The sequence below is a fragment of the Danio aesculapii genome, chromosome 1 (assembly GCF_903798145.1).
Source record: "Danio aesculapii chromosome 1, fDanAes4.1, whole genome shotgun sequence".
In the NCBI taxonomy this organism is placed as follows: domain Eukaryota; kingdom Metazoa; phylum Chordata; class Actinopteri; order Cypriniformes; family Danionidae; genus Danio; species Danio aesculapii.
Window position 1 is genome coordinate 2,349,471 of NC_079435.1, and position 17,907 is coordinate 2,367,377.

At 39.3% G+C, this 17,907-nt stretch overlaps 1 protein-coding gene and 1 pseudogene across 1 annotated transcript; both read left to right on the top strand.

Annotated features, from left to right (window-relative positions):
- The first annotated feature begins 542 nt into the window (after window positions 1-542).
- Window positions 543-6,347, top strand: LOC130247385 (B-cell receptor CD22-like; annotated as a pseudogene).
- Window positions 6,348-10,739: 4,392 nt separating this feature from the next.
- Window positions 10,740-17,452, top strand: LOC130213534 (B-cell receptor CD22-like). The gene is made up of 7 exons (XM_056445635.1): window positions 10,740-10,955; window positions 11,202-11,549; window positions 11,626-11,871; window positions 13,759-13,878; window positions 14,234-14,488; window positions 14,627-14,723; window positions 17,398-17,452. Exons 1-7 carry the CDS (start codon window positions 10,901-10,903, stop codon window positions 17,450-17,452), a joined length of 1,176 nt encoding a protein of 391 aa, XP_056301610.1. The 5' UTR covers window positions 10,740-10,900.
- Window positions 17,453-17,907: the final 455 nt, after the last annotated feature.

Sequence of the window (17,907 nt, forward strand, 5' to 3'; positions counted from 1 at the left end):
AAATCTTTGAGCTTAATGAACTAAATTACGAAATTAAATTTGAAATGGTCATCTTGAATGAATTGCGCACTAAACAACCACGTTTTCCAGAACCCACGGTCAATGTTGGGTGTACGTATGATTTGTAAACGCTCTCCAAAGTAGATCAATTAGAACATTTTAGTTTTCAGTTGCAAAATATCAATATAAAAATGTGTTTACCGACTCTCAAAGTTTGCTCAGATACCATGCTATGTTCCAGTTATGTGGGCAGGAATCTGAAAAGAGGAACAAATATTTTCTATTGGAGCATGCATTTAAAAACCCACAAAAAGACCAAAAAACATACTAGGAGAAATGCTTCAGTTTAAAGCCTGAACGTGATCAGAGTCACCAGAACACGGTAAGTCTGATTAACATAGCTACTCTGATTAATATATGAAAATAGCCTGATTCATACTTTTGTAGAGACCAAATAAGATTAATATTCCCAAACCTTGATAAACTTGAGAAATATTGAGCTGTGTTTTTCTGCTAACGTGTGTGTTATTGATCTTGTAGTGATGTCAGTGAGAATGGCTGCTCCTCTTACTCTGGTGCTTCTGTTCATGATACACAGTGAGTCAATGGAGAATTCATTAACATTCTATAGTTGATTGTTCTAATAACTTGTCCTTTGTGACTTGTTTTAACCTGAAGTCTGGTATTACGTACATTTTAGTAAGAGCAAAGTATATTGAAGAGCTGCGTATTAAATACATCATGTTGAATTAAAATGATTGTAATAACGTTCATGAATATCGTATGAATTAGGGTCAATAATCTGTTCAATATGTGTTTTAGGAGTTTATGGTCAATATGGTCGTGCTTATGGAGATTATGGCTCTGTAAACATCTGTGCACTAAAGGGCTCGACAGTGACAATGAGCTGCGCATTTTATTATCCTTATGGAAGTTATGTTATAAGGGCTTTCTGGACTAAAACACAAGGTAGACTGATGCATGGGGAGTTTCCAGATCTGTCTGTGGACCCTGAGTACAGTCAGAGGCTTCAGTATCTGGGAGATAAACAGCAGAACTGCAACCTCAGACTGAGTCATGTGACAAAGAAAGATGAACGAGAGTATTATTGTAGATTCACTACTAATATGCCTGGTAACGGTTGGATTGGCATTCCTGGAGTACATCTCTCTGTCACAGGTGAGTTACCTGAGGTTTCTATCTTCTTCTTGTGGTCATTATGTAGAATAATAATCAGTGTATGAGGAGCAGCACTAGATATAATGTGTGTGTTGTGTTCAGATCTTCAGCTGGAGTCTCCTGAGAGAGTGACAGAGGGAGATTCAGTCCGTCTGACATGTAAAAGCAGCTGTAAACTGACTGAAACACCAACATTCATCTGGTACAGAAACTCACAGACATGGACTGATGGGCGTTTTCAAAATGATCTCGTCTACAGCTCAATCAGTAGAGGACATGCAGGGCACTATAGCTGTGGTGTGCAGGGACACGTCTCTCCTGCTGTTTATCTTGATGTCAGATGTAAGTTTTTATCCTTGTTATGTTTTAGTATTTACCTTTGTAATGCATTCACACTTGCAATAAAAGTAAAAGTGGTCAATTCATATACAGTTGCAAGAAAAGTATGTGAACCCTTTGGAATTGCTTTGGTTTCTGCATAAACTAAACAGAAAATGTCCCAACACAAGCCATAACAATAGAAAAACACATCTTAAACGAATACTACACAAACTTTATATCTTTAGTCACAAATAAAAAACATTCACAGTGCAGTGCATAAAGTATGCGCCGGAAACGGAGCGTTTTGAAAACGCTGAAGAGGCTGTTTTCATTCTAAAACGCTAATGCTGTGTCTCAGTGTGGAGACATCTGAAAAGGGAGGCCTGGTTGCAGACATTCGCCTATCTGATTGGGGATTTTTCCTCAGTATTAACTAGCCTACACACAGTTCAGTCCTGCATCCTCTCCTTCTGACTTCTGACTTAAGACTTCGCAAGTTTGATATAGAAAACAAACTCCAGAGGACACATCGGGTAAATCTTCAAAGGGAACAGTGTACTTTATAACCTCATTCACCCTGGATACACTGTTTCACTATATCTTAACAATAAAATCAAAACATGATATAAGGACCTGCCTATTTTCATTTTGATATTAGCAGCTTAACAGACAGCAGAAATGTTGAGGCGTCGTGCTGCATGTTTGACCGTCATCTTCACTGTGCATATTTATAACAAAATGGAGCCTACAACATCACTGCCTCCTTTCATTTTCATTGAAAATACAAAACACACCCTCTCTTTGGCAGAAAGTCAGTTTTAGTTATCAATAATGTCCTTTATAAAAGTATAACGTACATTAAAGGAAATAAAGGCAAGCAGTCAGTCAATATACAGAATGTACGTGGTTACATTGATTATTAACTTATCTTTGCGCTCAGCCAAAACACGTCTGAGAACACCTGAGAACAAGTAATAGATTTAAAAGACCAAAGTCAGGGAATATGTCATTGAATCAAATATCACGTTTACAAATATAGTTTAGATCCAGCGGTAGATCCTTGATGAACAGTCTGACGAGCACAGCTCTCATCTGGCTAGATATGCTGAAGCGCATTCTTGTGTGTACGGTCATGTGATGTGCGTTTTCAGTGCTGTGGTGTAGATGGAGAGCTGTTCAGAAACACTGGGTGAAACACTAGTGTGTACGCGGATCGTTTTCATTCTAAAACGCCGTTTTAAAACTAAAACACACTAGTGTAAACAGGGCCTAAACCTCTAGGCCACAGGTATCAAAGCCAGTCCCTTGAGAGCCGCAGCTCTGCACAGTTTATTTCCAACCCTAAATAAAGCTGCGGTCACACTAGAGTTTGAGCTTGCGAAATTCTGTCATACGGCGCTGCTAAAGGATCAGGATTAAACATGATGTTTAGAAATTTAAAAAGTGCAAGCAATTGGTCCATGTTTATAAGTTCATGTTTTGATGCTCGATTGGTCTCACGCAATCAAGTGATGCGATTTTGCAGGTCGAGTTGACCAAGCTTGAACTTTCCAACACAGTGAACCACGAAACTTGACGCACGACCTTGCGTTTCCGGTCTGACGCATTTTTGTGCGTATGAATGGAAGTCTATGGAGAGAAAAGTCCTGTGTTACCTCAGCTTTAGTGTGTTGAAGCAGGGCTGGAACTAAACTCTGCAGGGCTATGGCCCTCCAGGAACTGGCTTTGACACCTGTGCCCTAGGCTAATGGCTTCTCAAATAGCTAATTGGGACCAGGAGTCAGCCAACCTGGAATCCAATCAATTGTGTGAGATTGGATGTATTGGTTAAAGCTGACCTGCGCTATAAAAAACACACACCAGATTTGACTTTGCTGTTGTCAAGAAGTATTGCCTGATGTGAAGCCATGCCTCACACAAAAAAACTCTAAGACTTACAATAAAGAATTGTTCACTTGCATGAAGATGACAAGGCTTACACAAGTATCTCTAGAGTCTTGATGCTTATGTGTCCACTATAAGACAGACTGTCAACAAATGGAGAAAGTTCAGCACTGATGCTGCTCTCCCTAGGTGTGGTCGACTGTCATGATTACCAGCGATCTCTAACCACCAGAGGTCGCTGGTAAGCACTCACTTTCACATGGACTACATCTTATGAACTACATATTCAGTCATGCCACACACACACACCTGCTCCAAGTCTCCACTGATTGGACTCCCACAGCTGCTGCTGCTTCTAGACTGATTTCCACAGTACTTAAGCAGCACACGCAGTCATTCACATGGCAGAGTCTTGTTTACCTGTAAAGTTAAATTTTCATCGCATTTTCTTGTTCTTGTTTCTCCGTGTTTTGACCCTTGCCAAGTTTGTCTGTTTGTCCCTGTTCACTGCCTGCCTTCCGACCTCTCGCCTGTTATAGTGACTACGATTCTGGATTTGCCTTTATTCATCTGTTTGCACCTGTGTTGACCCTTGCTTGCCTGACTACCCAATAAACCTGCACTTGGATCCTAACGTTGCCTCTGTCACTCCACGTGTTACAGAAGACTCGGCCATGTGAATGACTGCGTGTGCTGCTAAAGTAGTTTGGAAATCAGCCCAGAAGCAGCATCAGCTGTGGGAGTCCAATCAGTGGAGCAGGTGCAGGTGTGTCTGTGTGGCATGACTGAATATGTAGTTCATAAGATGTAGTCCATGTGAAAGTGAGTGCTTACCAGCGACCTCTGGTGGTTAGAGATCGCTGGTAATCATGACATCGTCCTGTAAAGATGACTGCAAGTGCACATCGTACAATGCTCAATGAGCAAAGATGAATCCTAGAGTGTCAGCAAAAGACTTACAAAAATCTCTGCCATATGGTAAAATTTCTGATGAAAAAATCTACAATAGGTAAAACATTAAGCAAGAATCGAAATCATGCGAGGACACCACAGAGGCAACCACTGCTGCGCGAAAAGACATTGCAGCACGTTTGACGTTTGCAAAAGAGCACTTGGAGGTTCCACAGCACTACTGGCAAACTATTCTGTGGACAGATGAAACCAAAATTGAGTTGCTTGGAGAGATCACACAATGCTAGCTGTGGAGAAAAACACTGTCAAGGACTGCTGAACCATTCTGGAGGACCATGTGCACCCAATGATTCAATCATTGTATCCGGAGTCCTGTATCAGGATGATAATGCACCAATACACACAGCAAGACTGGAGACAGAGTGGTTGGATAAACATGAAAGTGAAGTTGAACATCTCCCATGGCCTGCAAAGTCACCCGATCTAAATATTATTGAGCACTTTGTGGTGTTTTGAAGGAGCGTGTCAGGAAAGTTTTTCCTCCACCAGCATCATGTAGTGACCTGAACACTATTATAAGGAAGAATGGCTCAAAATCCCTCTGGGCGCTGTATCTGTGATTCCCAAGACCGATTGATACTGTATTGGTTGCAAAAAGAGGCCCTACAACATACTAATGAATTATTGTGGTCTAAAACCAGGTGTTTTAAGTATTAAGTGTGTCCAGTACATAATTAAACATCATAACTTTTATTTTTAATTCTTGTTTACATGTTTCTCCTGCAGATGCTCCAGATACTCCTGTAATCTCCATCAGTGGATCTGCTGCAATAATGGAGGGAGATTCAGTGACTCTGAGCTGCAGAAGTGACTCAAACCCTCCTGCAGAATTCAGCTGGTTTACAGGAGAAAAATTTGTAGGATCTGGAAGAATCTTCAACATCTTCAAGATCAGCTCTGATGACAGTGGAGAATACAAGTGTAGAGCCAGAAATGAACATGGAGAAAAATACTCTGATCCTGTGACTTTAAATGTTGTGTGTGAGTAAATCATGGTTCAGCAATTCAAAATTCCAAAGACAGTATGTGATACCATTTAATTTCAGTTGAAGATTATTTGGGTAATTTTTCTTTCTTCTTCTTTTTTAAGATCCACCCAGGAGTGTCTCAGTATCCATCAGTGGATCTGCTGTAATCGAGTCTGGAGATTCAGTGAGTCTGATGTGCATCAGTGACTCAAACCCTCCTGCTCTGAGCTTCAGCTGGTTTGAGGAGAATCAAAGCTCAGCTGTTGGATCTGGACAGAGTTTCAGTGCAGTACAGAGTGGACGCTTCTACTGTGAGGCTCACAATCCACATGGAGCTCAGAGATCAGACGCCGTCACTGTCACTGGTGAAGCTTTTATCATCACACTCCTGTAACTTCATCAGTCTGGAGAGTTAATCGTGATCTGCTTCATCTTTCAGTTCATCAACGTGCTGGGAGGAACAGGAGTGTGATCATAGTGGCATCTGGAGGATTATTGATCATCATCATATTATTCATAATGCAAGTACAATAAGGAGCATATACAAGTGACTGTCAATCTACTACAGAATTATAAAGTATCAACTTACTATTATTTGCTTTTCTGACAGTCAACTGAAAAGGATGAACAGAAGATCTGCAGTAAACGTTTATGAGGTGAAATGATTAAAGAACAGCATAATAAACTCAGTAAAATAATAAATGAGCCTTTATTTTGTCCTTTATTTACTCTCTCTGTTTCCCTGTAGAATGATGGTGTCAGTGTAAACACGTATGCAGGTCTTGATCTCCAGTCCAGACCACCTGACCTGTACAACACACTCACTGTAAGTGAAGAATTAAACACTACACATGTAAAAGAGTTTGTTCATCCAGAGTCAAGCAATAAACCATGTGTTTTTCCCCGTAGACTCCCAGCCCTGCGGTTCACCAGACAAGCTCTTCTGAATATGCAAATATGTCAGTAAATGGGAGATCAGCAGTAGATCTTTATTAGTCAACAGAGACTAAACAACATGAATAAGGCGTTTATAAGACAAGATTATTTTAGTGAACAAAAATTAAAACTAAGACTAAAACAGTTGATCAAAAAACATTTTCGTTAACTGAAATAAAATGTAAAAATTCTCAAAAAGTGAAAAAAACTTAAAATAAAACAATAATTAACACAAATAATTGTTGTAAACAAAATAATAAGCCCTTATTCTGTTGCAAAAAATCTGACCTATTTATAGGTTTGTAAGTACCTTTAGAGGGTGCTTTTATAGCTGAACATATGATTTTATATATATATATATATATATATATATATATATATATATATATATATATATATATATATATTCTAACTTTTGTAAACTAAATATATAAATTGTTTTGTGTTTTAAAAATGTGAATTAAGCATTTATCTACATACAGTTGATGTCAGAATTATTAGCCCCCTGTTTTTTTTTCCCCACTTTCTGTTTAACAGAGAGATTTTTTTCAACACATTTCTAATCATATTAGTTTTAATAACATTTTATTTTTAAATGTTTTAATTACATTTTTAATAACTGATTTATTTTCTCTTTGCCATTCATTCATTTTCTTTTCAGCTTAGTCCCTTTATTAATCCAGGGTCGCCACAGCGGAATGAACCGTCAACTTTTTACGCAGCGGATGCCCTTCCAGCCACAACCCATCTCTGGGAACATCCATACACTCATACATACACACATACACTTCGGACAATTAAGCCTACCCAATTCACCTGTCTTTGCCATGTGACAGTAAAAAATATTAGACTAGATATTCTTCAAGACACTTCTATACAGCTTAAAGTGACATTTAAAAGGTTAACTAGGTTAATTAGGGTAATTAGGCAAGTTATTGTATAAAGATGGTTTGTTCTGTAGACGATCAGGAAAAATATATAGCTTAAAGGGGCTAATAATATTGACCTTAAAATGGTGTTTAAAAAAATTAAAAACTGTTTTTATTCTAGCCGAAATAAAACACATCAGACTTTCTCCAGAAGAAAAAATATTATCAGACATACTGTGAAAATTTCCTGAATCTGTTAAACATCATTTGGGAAATATTTAAGAAAGAAAAAAATTCAAAGGCGGGGCTAATAATTCTGACCTCAACTGTAGATGGAGCAATACAGCAGCAGGCACGATGCAAGTGTTTTTGCTAGTTTCAGACTTGCACGGGTATCTTTTCACATCTTGCATGACACTGCATAAATAGCAAATGCATTTGCACCCATTTTGTGTGCCCATAGTCTTGCTGGTTTCAAATCAACCCAGCCTCATTCTAATTACGTACCCCTGTATACATTTCTGATGAGAGCCAAATACATCCCAGGAGCTATTTTTTTTCGTGAATTCACTAGAGGCCGCTGTGTGCCCTTTTTGAGATCTCAAATATCTCTCGCGAGTGCCATTCGCGCTTGCTGTACTCACGTAAACCCACCAGAGGCCACTGTCGACTGACTGACACGACTGACAGACAGACTGACTGACCATTCGACTGGCCCACTCTCTCCCTTCCCTAAACCCAACCGCAGTGTTTTCAAAAGCAATCCAACAAAAGAAAAGCCCTTGCCTGATTTGTACCACATTTTCAGATTTTACAACATTCTCACCTTGTTATTTACTTGTTTATTTCATTTTTTGGCTTTTGTTTATGTCTTACCCACTTTCTGGAACCGCTCTTTACCAGACTCGAACCCCATCGTCGCGGTCAACTTCGCTTTAGGTCTCAAATCCGCCAGCATACATGGCGAGCTACTGGACAAACTGAAGTTAAGCAGTCAACTGAGAACGGCGTCATACTGTAGCGTTCGTTTTAAAGATGAAATGCAGCAATACATTCCTGGCTAAATCATTTGCGATATAAATTATGTATATAGAAATGTATATAGGGCTACGTTTTCAGAATGAGCCTATGTTGTCTGAGGTGTGTTGAGGAGCATTGTTGCCATGTTGCTATTTTGTGGCGACTGAAATAAGACCACACCATTGACCAATTAAAAGCTGGTGTAGTCATTTTTTGGTTATTTATTGTAGAGCGCCTTTGTGTTATGCACCTATGTGGGTCTAAAACAAGCATACATGTTGCTTGTTACACACAAAGGGATGCACAGCAGCTCACAAATATCTTTAAATATGAACATTTCAAGAATTAAAACATGAAAATGTATTAGTGTATATATAAATATAAGTATTGCTGCCTTCTCCCACACCTTCTTCAGCTTGGGGGGCTTTAGTGAATCCAGCTCTGTTGTAGCTAGTTTGTTCATGACAAATTACTGCTGTTGTTATTTGCATATTTATGGTTGTGTTTATATTTTATTGTTTAGAGTTGTCCACCTGTCGGGTTTTATAGATGTGTGCATCACAATATATATAGGGGCATGTGTGTTTGGATGTTGGTCATGGTGGACGCTCACAGTGTTTTGACCACACTTGATTTTTGTATTTGCTGAATATTAGAAATAGTTTAATAGTGTAATAAACCAAATTACAAAATTAAATTTGAAATGGATGTCCTGACTGAATTGTGACCGAAAAACAAATATTCCTGAATCAACGGTCAATGGTGGGTGGGTTAAGGTGTAAGGGCTGGGTCAACAGTGGACTTAATAATGTATTAAAATATAGATGTAATAACATGCAGATATATTTTTAATTATAAGTAAAGTTAAAAACAAGCAATTTAAATGTAAGTACACATTGCACAGTATAAAAAACATACATTTTTAATTGAAGTGTTGCATTATGGACATATTTCACGATATTGGAATATCTAAGGTGGCTTTAACTATGTTATGTATTGATTTGCAAGTCTGCACATGAGTAATATGGGTTCATGTGATTAAAGTGAATGTTGTTTTGTGTAGAATAAAGCAGGGATTTTGTTTTAATTCATTTATGCAAAGAATAAGCTAATATTTGTGTATTAAGCCGCCTTTCCACTGCACACCACATTTGGACACGACTGTCGGAATACGCCCCGTTGTGGTAGTCGCTGTGTCCGAAATAAAGGAGTGCAAAAGCAAGAGCCTTTATTCCCTCTGAGTTCACCATGGTTAAATGAATGAATACTAGAAACTCATAGACCACAAAAAAATTTAGAGGGGATGTGGAGACAACATATAAAATATATATTTTGAAAACTCATTTATAAATAGAATTTTTTTTAATAGCAATAGTAAATAGTATTATTATTTAACGAAAAAAATAATACTACTTCTCATCTCGCCCACACGGACCTGCTTGGACAACACTGAAATACATCCGGTCGGCTGGTCGCATACAGTATGTTGCAGGAGTTCAAATATTTCAACTAGTTGTAGGCGTTATCGGCGTAACGCAATACTTTTATTGTGCTTTATAAAAATATATCGCCGTTAATCTATTCTCAAAGTTGGTTTGAGAGCTGGGTCTATTCTCCGCAAGCTATGATGACTATCTTCTTGATATTTTAGCGCAGATGTATACCTGACCGGTGAGCCGTCCTTCTGAATCAAATCAGCAGGATGCCCTTCTGGATCTTTCTCTTACTTTGAAGACACTACTGACTAACCTTACATGGACATCTGTAGTCTAGTTATTTGTCATAATAGACAATAATAGAATTAAGGTGTTTACGTGAAGTGCTTTCATGTAAGAGTTTCCTGTTATTTTGGGTGACTTTAGCTGCAGTTCAGCAGTTTCACATTCACTCATGAACATTTCATTCATGCCCCCATGACAAACTGGGGTATTAGACGAAAATAAGGAGTAAGGACTGGTGAGAGTGTTCTGGAATTTAATAACACACGCCAAATGGAAAGAAAAAAACGTCCGTATTTCGCGATGTGTGTGTGTGTGTGTGTGTGTGTGCGCGGTCCTTTACTGACAGCCATGTGTGAAGATCTTGTCGGAAAATATGGCAGAATCCTACATTACGGTAATAGTTTGGTCGCTGTGTTTACTTAATTAATGCCACTAATATCTGCATACTCCACATGTCTTAATTCCATTTCTGTTCACTTCGGTGATGACTTTAGTCGGATTAAGGTGATCTAAAATGGCTGTTTGGAGCTTAAGTAGGCCTACAGTTCAACATTCATGTTTAGCTGAATAAACAGTTAGTAAACACAAGTACATCTTACTGAACATCATTTATTTTCATCACCAATTATCATAGTAGAACAGTTTCTCAAGCAGTTTGTAATGCATTTTGGAAACCGGAGTATTACAAACACGCCCATATGAATAATTTTGATCCAGTGCCTTTCAATATTTGTTCAGAAATTGTATTTCCTAATCCAGCTGTGTCGACAGAAGTAAAAAAGGGGAAGAAACAGAAGTTTGTGTTTGCACAATCATTTCTAAACCTACAGTGTTAATCGTGAGAAAAGCTGGAAGTCCGAGTCACCAGGACACTGTAGGAGTTACTCTGATTTATTTGTGAAAATAGCCGGAGTAATACTGTTGAGGATACCAAAGAGAAATATTCACAAACCGTGATGAAAAGGTGGTGATTAAAGGAGAATATTAAGGTGTTTTTCTGCTAACGTGTGTGTGTTGTGATCTTGTAGTGATGTCAGTGAGAATGGCTGCTCCTCTTACTCTGGTGCTTCTGCTCTTGATACACAGTGAGTCAATGGAGAATTCATTAACATTTCTTAGTTGATCATGAAAATAACTCTTTGTGGCTTGTTTTATTGACAAAAATCCAGTATTACGTCAACTTTATTCAGAGCTACGTATATCTGAATATTTCACACTACATGATGTTCATATATGTTCATGTATATGATGAAAATGACCATGTTAGTTAGTGTAGTAACAGTTATAAACAGAATATGAGATGAAAAATCTGCTTTAAATGTGTGTTTCAGGAGTTGATGGCGCTTTTGGTTTTAGTGTGAGTTACGGCTCTCCACACATCTGTGCACTAAGGGACTCAACAGTGACAATGAGTTGCACTTACAGATATCCTGCCTTACATTTTGTCTCAAGAGCTTTTTGGACTAAAACACATATTCACGGGATGTTTAGGGAGTATCCAGATCTGTCTGAGGACCCTGAATACAGTCAGAGGGTTCAGTATCTTGGAGATAAACAGAATAATTGCAATCTCAGACTGAGTCATGTGACAAAGGAAGATGAACATGAGTATTATTTCACATTCACCACAAATATAGCTGAATGGATTGGCATTCCAGGAGTGAATCTCTCTGTCACAGGTGACTTTCCTGATTATGTCGAATAATAATCAGTGTATGAGAGCAGCACTAGATATGATGTGTGTGTTGTGTTCAGATCTTCAGGTGGAGTCTCCTGTGAGTGTGACAGAGGGAGATTCAGTCCGTCTGACATGTAAAAGCAGCTGTAAACTGACTGAAACACCAAGATTCTTCTGGTACAGAAACTCACAGACATTGACTGAAGGGAGTTTTCAAAATGATCTTGTCTACAGTTCAATCAGTAGAGGACATGCAGGACACTATAGCTGTGGTGTGCAGGGACACAATTACATCTCTCCTGCTGTTTATCTTGATGTCAGATGTAAGTTTTCATCTTTTTTTTTAAACTGTTAGTATATACCTTATTAAAGCATTCAGACTTATAATAGAAGTAAAAGTGCTTGACTCACTTGTGCAATAGTGTCACAATATGGTATGAAAGATGTTGTGTAATTGTAGTCTTAGGAAATGAATTTAAAATCCATTTTACAACTGTGTTGCTTTTGTTGATAATATTTATCAGATGTAAACAATATAACATATAAATATAATATCCACATGTAAGTCACAGGATCTGAGGGCTCTTTTATTTAATCAAACTACTATCTGTCACAGTCACTAGCGATTCAGCCTGTCAGATCGCTGGTACACACACAAATCGCTAACGGACTACAAATCCACCATTTCAAGAACTATATGTTCCAGTCATGCACTACACACACACCGGTTCCTGATGCTGTTTGATTGCACTTACACAACTTAAGCTGCTTAAAGACTGATTAGTTGGAGCATTTATACAGCACATAAATACATAGGGCCCCATCATACACCCAGTGCAATGTGGCGCAAGGCGCGACGCAGTTGTTATTTGCTAGTTTCAGCTTGACGCAAGAGTCATTTTGACGTTTTGCACCACACTGCCTCCATGCCTTTTTCATCTCGGGGCGCTTTTATAGTTTATTCATAACAATTTGCTTTTGAATAGTGTTATTATTATTATTATTAGCAGTATTATTTATTATATGCATATTTATATTTGTTTTATTAAAAACAAGCTTAGATTTGTCCACCTGTCTGGTTTTGGACCATAAGGGGCACAGCATGTGTGTTTGGATGTAACTTCGTTATTACTGTTCATTTATTTGTTTGCTGGAATATAGAACTGAATTTAGAAATAGTTTTGAAACAAATCTTCGCGGTTAACAAACAAAATTAATTATGTAGGCTAATGGATGTCTGTGCGTACAACACGCTTCCTTATCTACAAAAGAGAGATCTACTCTCTCATTCTCATGCTGCAGATGGTCTCTTTAACAAAATTTTCTTGCTAGTGATGTAAATAGCAAACGCCCCATGGTGCGACGCAACTGACTCTTAAAGGGAATAAGAGATGAGACTCTGTTTGGTTTATTCTCAAAACACCTATAACTCATTAAGAGAATAAGCTCAACCCTGTTAGACCATGCGCCGAAGCGCAAAGCGGATTCTTCCGTCCTTAAAATAGCAAAAGTGGGTTCTGATACCCCCCTAATTCTTTTGCGCCCTGCGCTTTGGACTTTGCACCTAGATGGTTTTTCTGGTCTTGTCCTTCTGTGTTTGATCTCTGCTTTGTTTTCTCATTTTGATACCTTGCCGCCTCTGCTGTCTGTTTGCCTGTTTAATGACCACGGCTTTGGATTTGACACATAATACTGTTTACTCCTGTGATCAACCCTTGCCTACCTGACCATTCCTTGTGTAATAAAGACTCTGCTATTGGATCCTTAGCTCCGTTGTCACATCCCTATTGTTACACTATCAGCAATGCTTTGATTTTGCTGAAATACAGCCTTATCACAGTGGTACATTTGTGGTACTGATAAAAAAAAAAAAAATTTGCCCACAAAGGCATGATGGATTCATTTCCACGTCCAATAGCAATACACAATATAAGCAATTTGGTGGAGTTAGTGATGGGTGAAAGCACACCAGTACCATATAAAGATTGTGAATACGTTACTTTGCAGGTATTGCAAAAATCCCAAAAAAATCCCAAATAATTGAATTAGAAGTCATCACAGGAAGCTGTTCATCTGTTCACAGTTATATGTCCAATGTTTACATGTAGGTGTTATGTCCATAATATATTTAATAGCATGTATAGGGTGCATTTATTAAATTTATCTTTGTATTTATTTTCACAACTTTGTTTTTACTTGTTCACCTCCAGATGCTCCAGGGATCCCTGTAATCTATATTAGTGGATCTGCTGTAATAGTGGAGGGAGATTCAGTGAGTCTGATCTGCAGCAGTGACTCAAACCCTTCTGCTGAAATCAACTGGTATAAAGGTAAAAAATATATTAAAAGTGGAAGAATCTTCAATATCCCAAAGATCAGCTACGATGACAGTGGAAAATACAAGTGTAGAGCCATCAATGACCATGGAGAGAAATACTCTGATCCTGTGACTTTAAATGTCCAGCGTGAGTTAATTAACGTTCAGTTTGTATTTTAAGATGCTGTTATTTCAGATGCTGTCACACAAGTTGGTGAATCTTTTGTCATGACAGTTCTTTAACTTAATCAGCCTAGAGAGTTAATAATGATCTTCTTTATCTTTCTGTGACATCTAATTATTAAAACATAGTCTGTTATGACAAAATTATTGTTGTTGCTTATTATATCAACATTCCGCTGTGCTAGATCCACCCAAGAGTGTCTCAGTGTCCATCAGTGGATCTGCTGTAATAATGTCTGGAGATTCAGTGACTCTGAACTGCAGCAGTGACTCAAATCCTCCTGCTGAAATCAGCTGGTTTAAAGGAAAAGAACTTGTAAAATCCGGAAGAATCTTCAACATCTCCAAGATCAGCTCTGATGACAGTGGAGAATACAAGTGTAGAGCCAGAAATGACCATGGAGTGAAATACTCTGATCCTGTGACTTTAGATGTCAAGCGTGAGTTAATTAACCTTCAATTCGTATTCTAAAGATCTTATTTCAGATGCTGTCACACAAGTTGGTCAACCTTTTGTCATGACAGTTGTTTAACTTCATCAGCCTAGAGAGTTAATAATGATCTTCTTCATCTTTCAGTTCATCAAAGTACTAATACAAGTGTGATCACAGCAACATTTGGAGGATTATTCATCATCATCATTATCATTATCATCATCATCATACTATTTATAATGTAAGCAAAATAAGCAGCACACACATAATACTGACTGTTAAACTAATGCAGAATGATCAGTCTCTCCAGGGAAACTCAGAATCCCTGCTACCCAGACACTTCTTCCAGCTCCCCAGGGAGGATCCCAAGGCTTTTCAGGCAAGCAGAGACATACAGTAGTCCCTCCAACATATCATGGGTCTTGTCCCTGGGACCTCCTCCCTGTGGGACAAGCCTGGAACCCCTGTCTAGAAAAGTTGCCTGAGTCACTTCAACAGGCTTCTCTCAATGTGGAGGAGCAGCGGATCTACTCTGAACTCTTCCCGGGTGACAGAGCTCCTCACTCTCTGAGGGTACATCCTGCCACTCTATGATGGGAACTTATTTCAGCTACTTGTATCTGAGATCTTGACGTTTTGGTCATGATCAATGCTCATGACCAGAGGTGAGAGAAGAATGCAGACTGACCTTTAAATCTAGAGGCACAGCAAACCAGTAAATTGACCACATTGATGCTACTGCCATCTGCCAATATCAGGTTACATCATTCCCTCACTCGTAAGCAAATCCCTTAGACACCAGGGGCAAGGAATTTCCTCCAACCTGTAAATGGCAGGCCAACTTTTTCAGTTTGAGCACCATGGCCTTGGAGGTGCTCATTCTCACCACTGTCATGTCACAATTTGCAACAAATTATGCCAATACATGCTGAAGTTCCTGCTCCAATTAAGCTAACAGGACAACATCGTTTGCAAATGGTGGAGATGAAATCCTGTGGTCCCTGAACTAGATCCCTCTGAGTTCAACGTGCACTGTGGACATGTGTCACTTATCCTGCCCTGGCCATACTGAGACTAGACAGCCCATAACAGAGCATCTCATACTATACCCTTACTACCAAGCACCTCCATAAAAATTTCAAAAGATATGAGGTCAAATGCCTCTTCCAAGTCCTCAAAGCACATATGGACTGGACAGGTGAACTCCCACAAACCATTGATCACCATAGCTAGGCTATAGAGCTGGTCCTAGATAGTGTACGAGGCTGAGTGATAATCCTTTTCCGTGGTCTCCCAAACTCTTCCCAACCCCGACTTTTTCTTCTGCAACCACCCAGACTGCAGCATGCTTGGCCTGTTTTAACCAATTAGCTGCCTCTACAGTCTCACAACCAGGCTTCCCTTATAGCATCCCTTTCTTCTGGTGTACACAACTGGGTTTGTGTATCACGACAGGCACCAGAGGGCTTACAGCCACAGCTCAATTGCATTCACAATAAAGTTGGAGAACACAGACTACTCTGTCTCAATATCTCCAGCCTCCCTCTGGATCTGGTCAAAATTCATCCAAAGGTAAGAGTTGAAAACCCTCCAAGATGTGGTTCAGCCAGACATTCCCAGCAGACCCTCAAAATAAGCTCTGCCCCTCTTCTTACTCCAAGAAGGTCGAGTAATCTGCACTGCTGTTTGGTGCATAAGCACGAACAACAGTGAGGGACCTTTCCTCAGCCCGTGGGCACAAGGAGACAACTCTCTCCTTCATCAGGGAAAACCCCAACACATAAAGGCTGAGCTGAGGAGCTAAAAGCAAGCCTAGACCTGCCCCTTCACCTCTCACAATGGATAAGAGAGAAGATTAGAAGAGAGTCCCGCCCTTCTCAAGAAGTTGAGTTCTATTAAAAACACTTAGGAAGCAGATACCATTTATCGTGAATTGTTTCGATAAATGTATTTTTTTTTTACATTTACTGTTTTTTTCATAAAGTAATGTAGTGTAAGTCCAGGGCTTAATTTGTGCCGGAACATGGCACCTCTAAAATCTAATCCGGCAGCTGATTTTACCGATTACCCTCCTCAACCGCCCTCCTCCCGTCTGCTGTTCACTTTCACTTTCATCCGCGACTCCCCAGCCCACTTCACTGTCGTCTGCGACAACCCCTGCTCTTCACATTCGTCCTTCGTCCGCGACACCCCTCCGCCATCCAACGCACCCCACCACCCACCTCCCCCTGGCCTCGGTCTTCACTTTCCTGCGGGACACCTCTCCATCCTCGAGTAACATGCCGGATCCGTTACGCAATCTGTTCCGGGACCTCCCATTTCACAAATTAACCACTGCGTAAGTCCCATCTATGATGCAGGACTCTGGAAGAGCTGGCAGATCCTGCCTGAAGATGAAGAGCCAATCCCCAAGTAGAGACCAGGCCAATCTGGTGGTGATGGTGGGGATTGAGGGGAACTTCTGCTATGTCACTTGAGTACAGTGAAACAGATTATTTAGATAAATTAAATTGTTATAAACTGACAGGGTAACTATTATGAGTGATGTGGCATAAGAGTCTTCCTAAAGCTTTCATTTCCAGAGGTCAAACTATGCTTGGAGGTGAGCCCAACTGTTTCTAGTTGATAATGTTCAATCTCCTGCTCAAGCTCTTAGGTTAGGCACTGTTTGTGCTGTACTGGGGAATGTGTCTGTCCTTAATTTTACTTTACTCATAACTCATTTTTGAACAAAACTTAGTTTGACCTCTCACCTTGGATCTTTTGGCTTGGGAGACCCTACCAGGGACATTTAGCCATGGACAAAATAGCTCATATGATCATTTAGCCACTCAAACCCCTTCACCAAATGTGGCGGTTTAAGAAGAGGTTAATTTACAATACAATCAGATGACTATTATTTGCTTTTTTGACAGCCGAAGGAAAAGAACGAACAGAAGATCATCTCCAAACAATTATGAGGTGACATGATAAACAAACCACAAAATAAATTAATAAAATAATAAATGAGCCTTTATTTTCTTTTATTTACTCTCTCTCTCTCTGTGTGTTTCCCTGTAGAATGATGGCGTCAGTGCAAACACATATGCAGCGCTTGACCTCCAGTCCAGATCACCTGACCTGTACAACACACTCACTGTAAGTGAAGTATCAAATAATCGCATATGCAAATTAATTTGTTTATCCAAGTCAGACCATAAATTGTGTTTTCCTCTTAGACTGTCCACCCTAGCCCTCCTGCTCACCAGACAAGCTCTCCTGAATATGAGAATCTGCCAGTAAATGGGAGATCAGCAGCAGGTCTTCATTAGTCAACAGAGACTAAACAACCTTACATCATTTTGTTTTCAACAGTTTATTATCAAGAGCAAAACAGTTCTGTGAGCAAAACTTTTTGTGACAATTTTTAAGGGATACTAAACAGT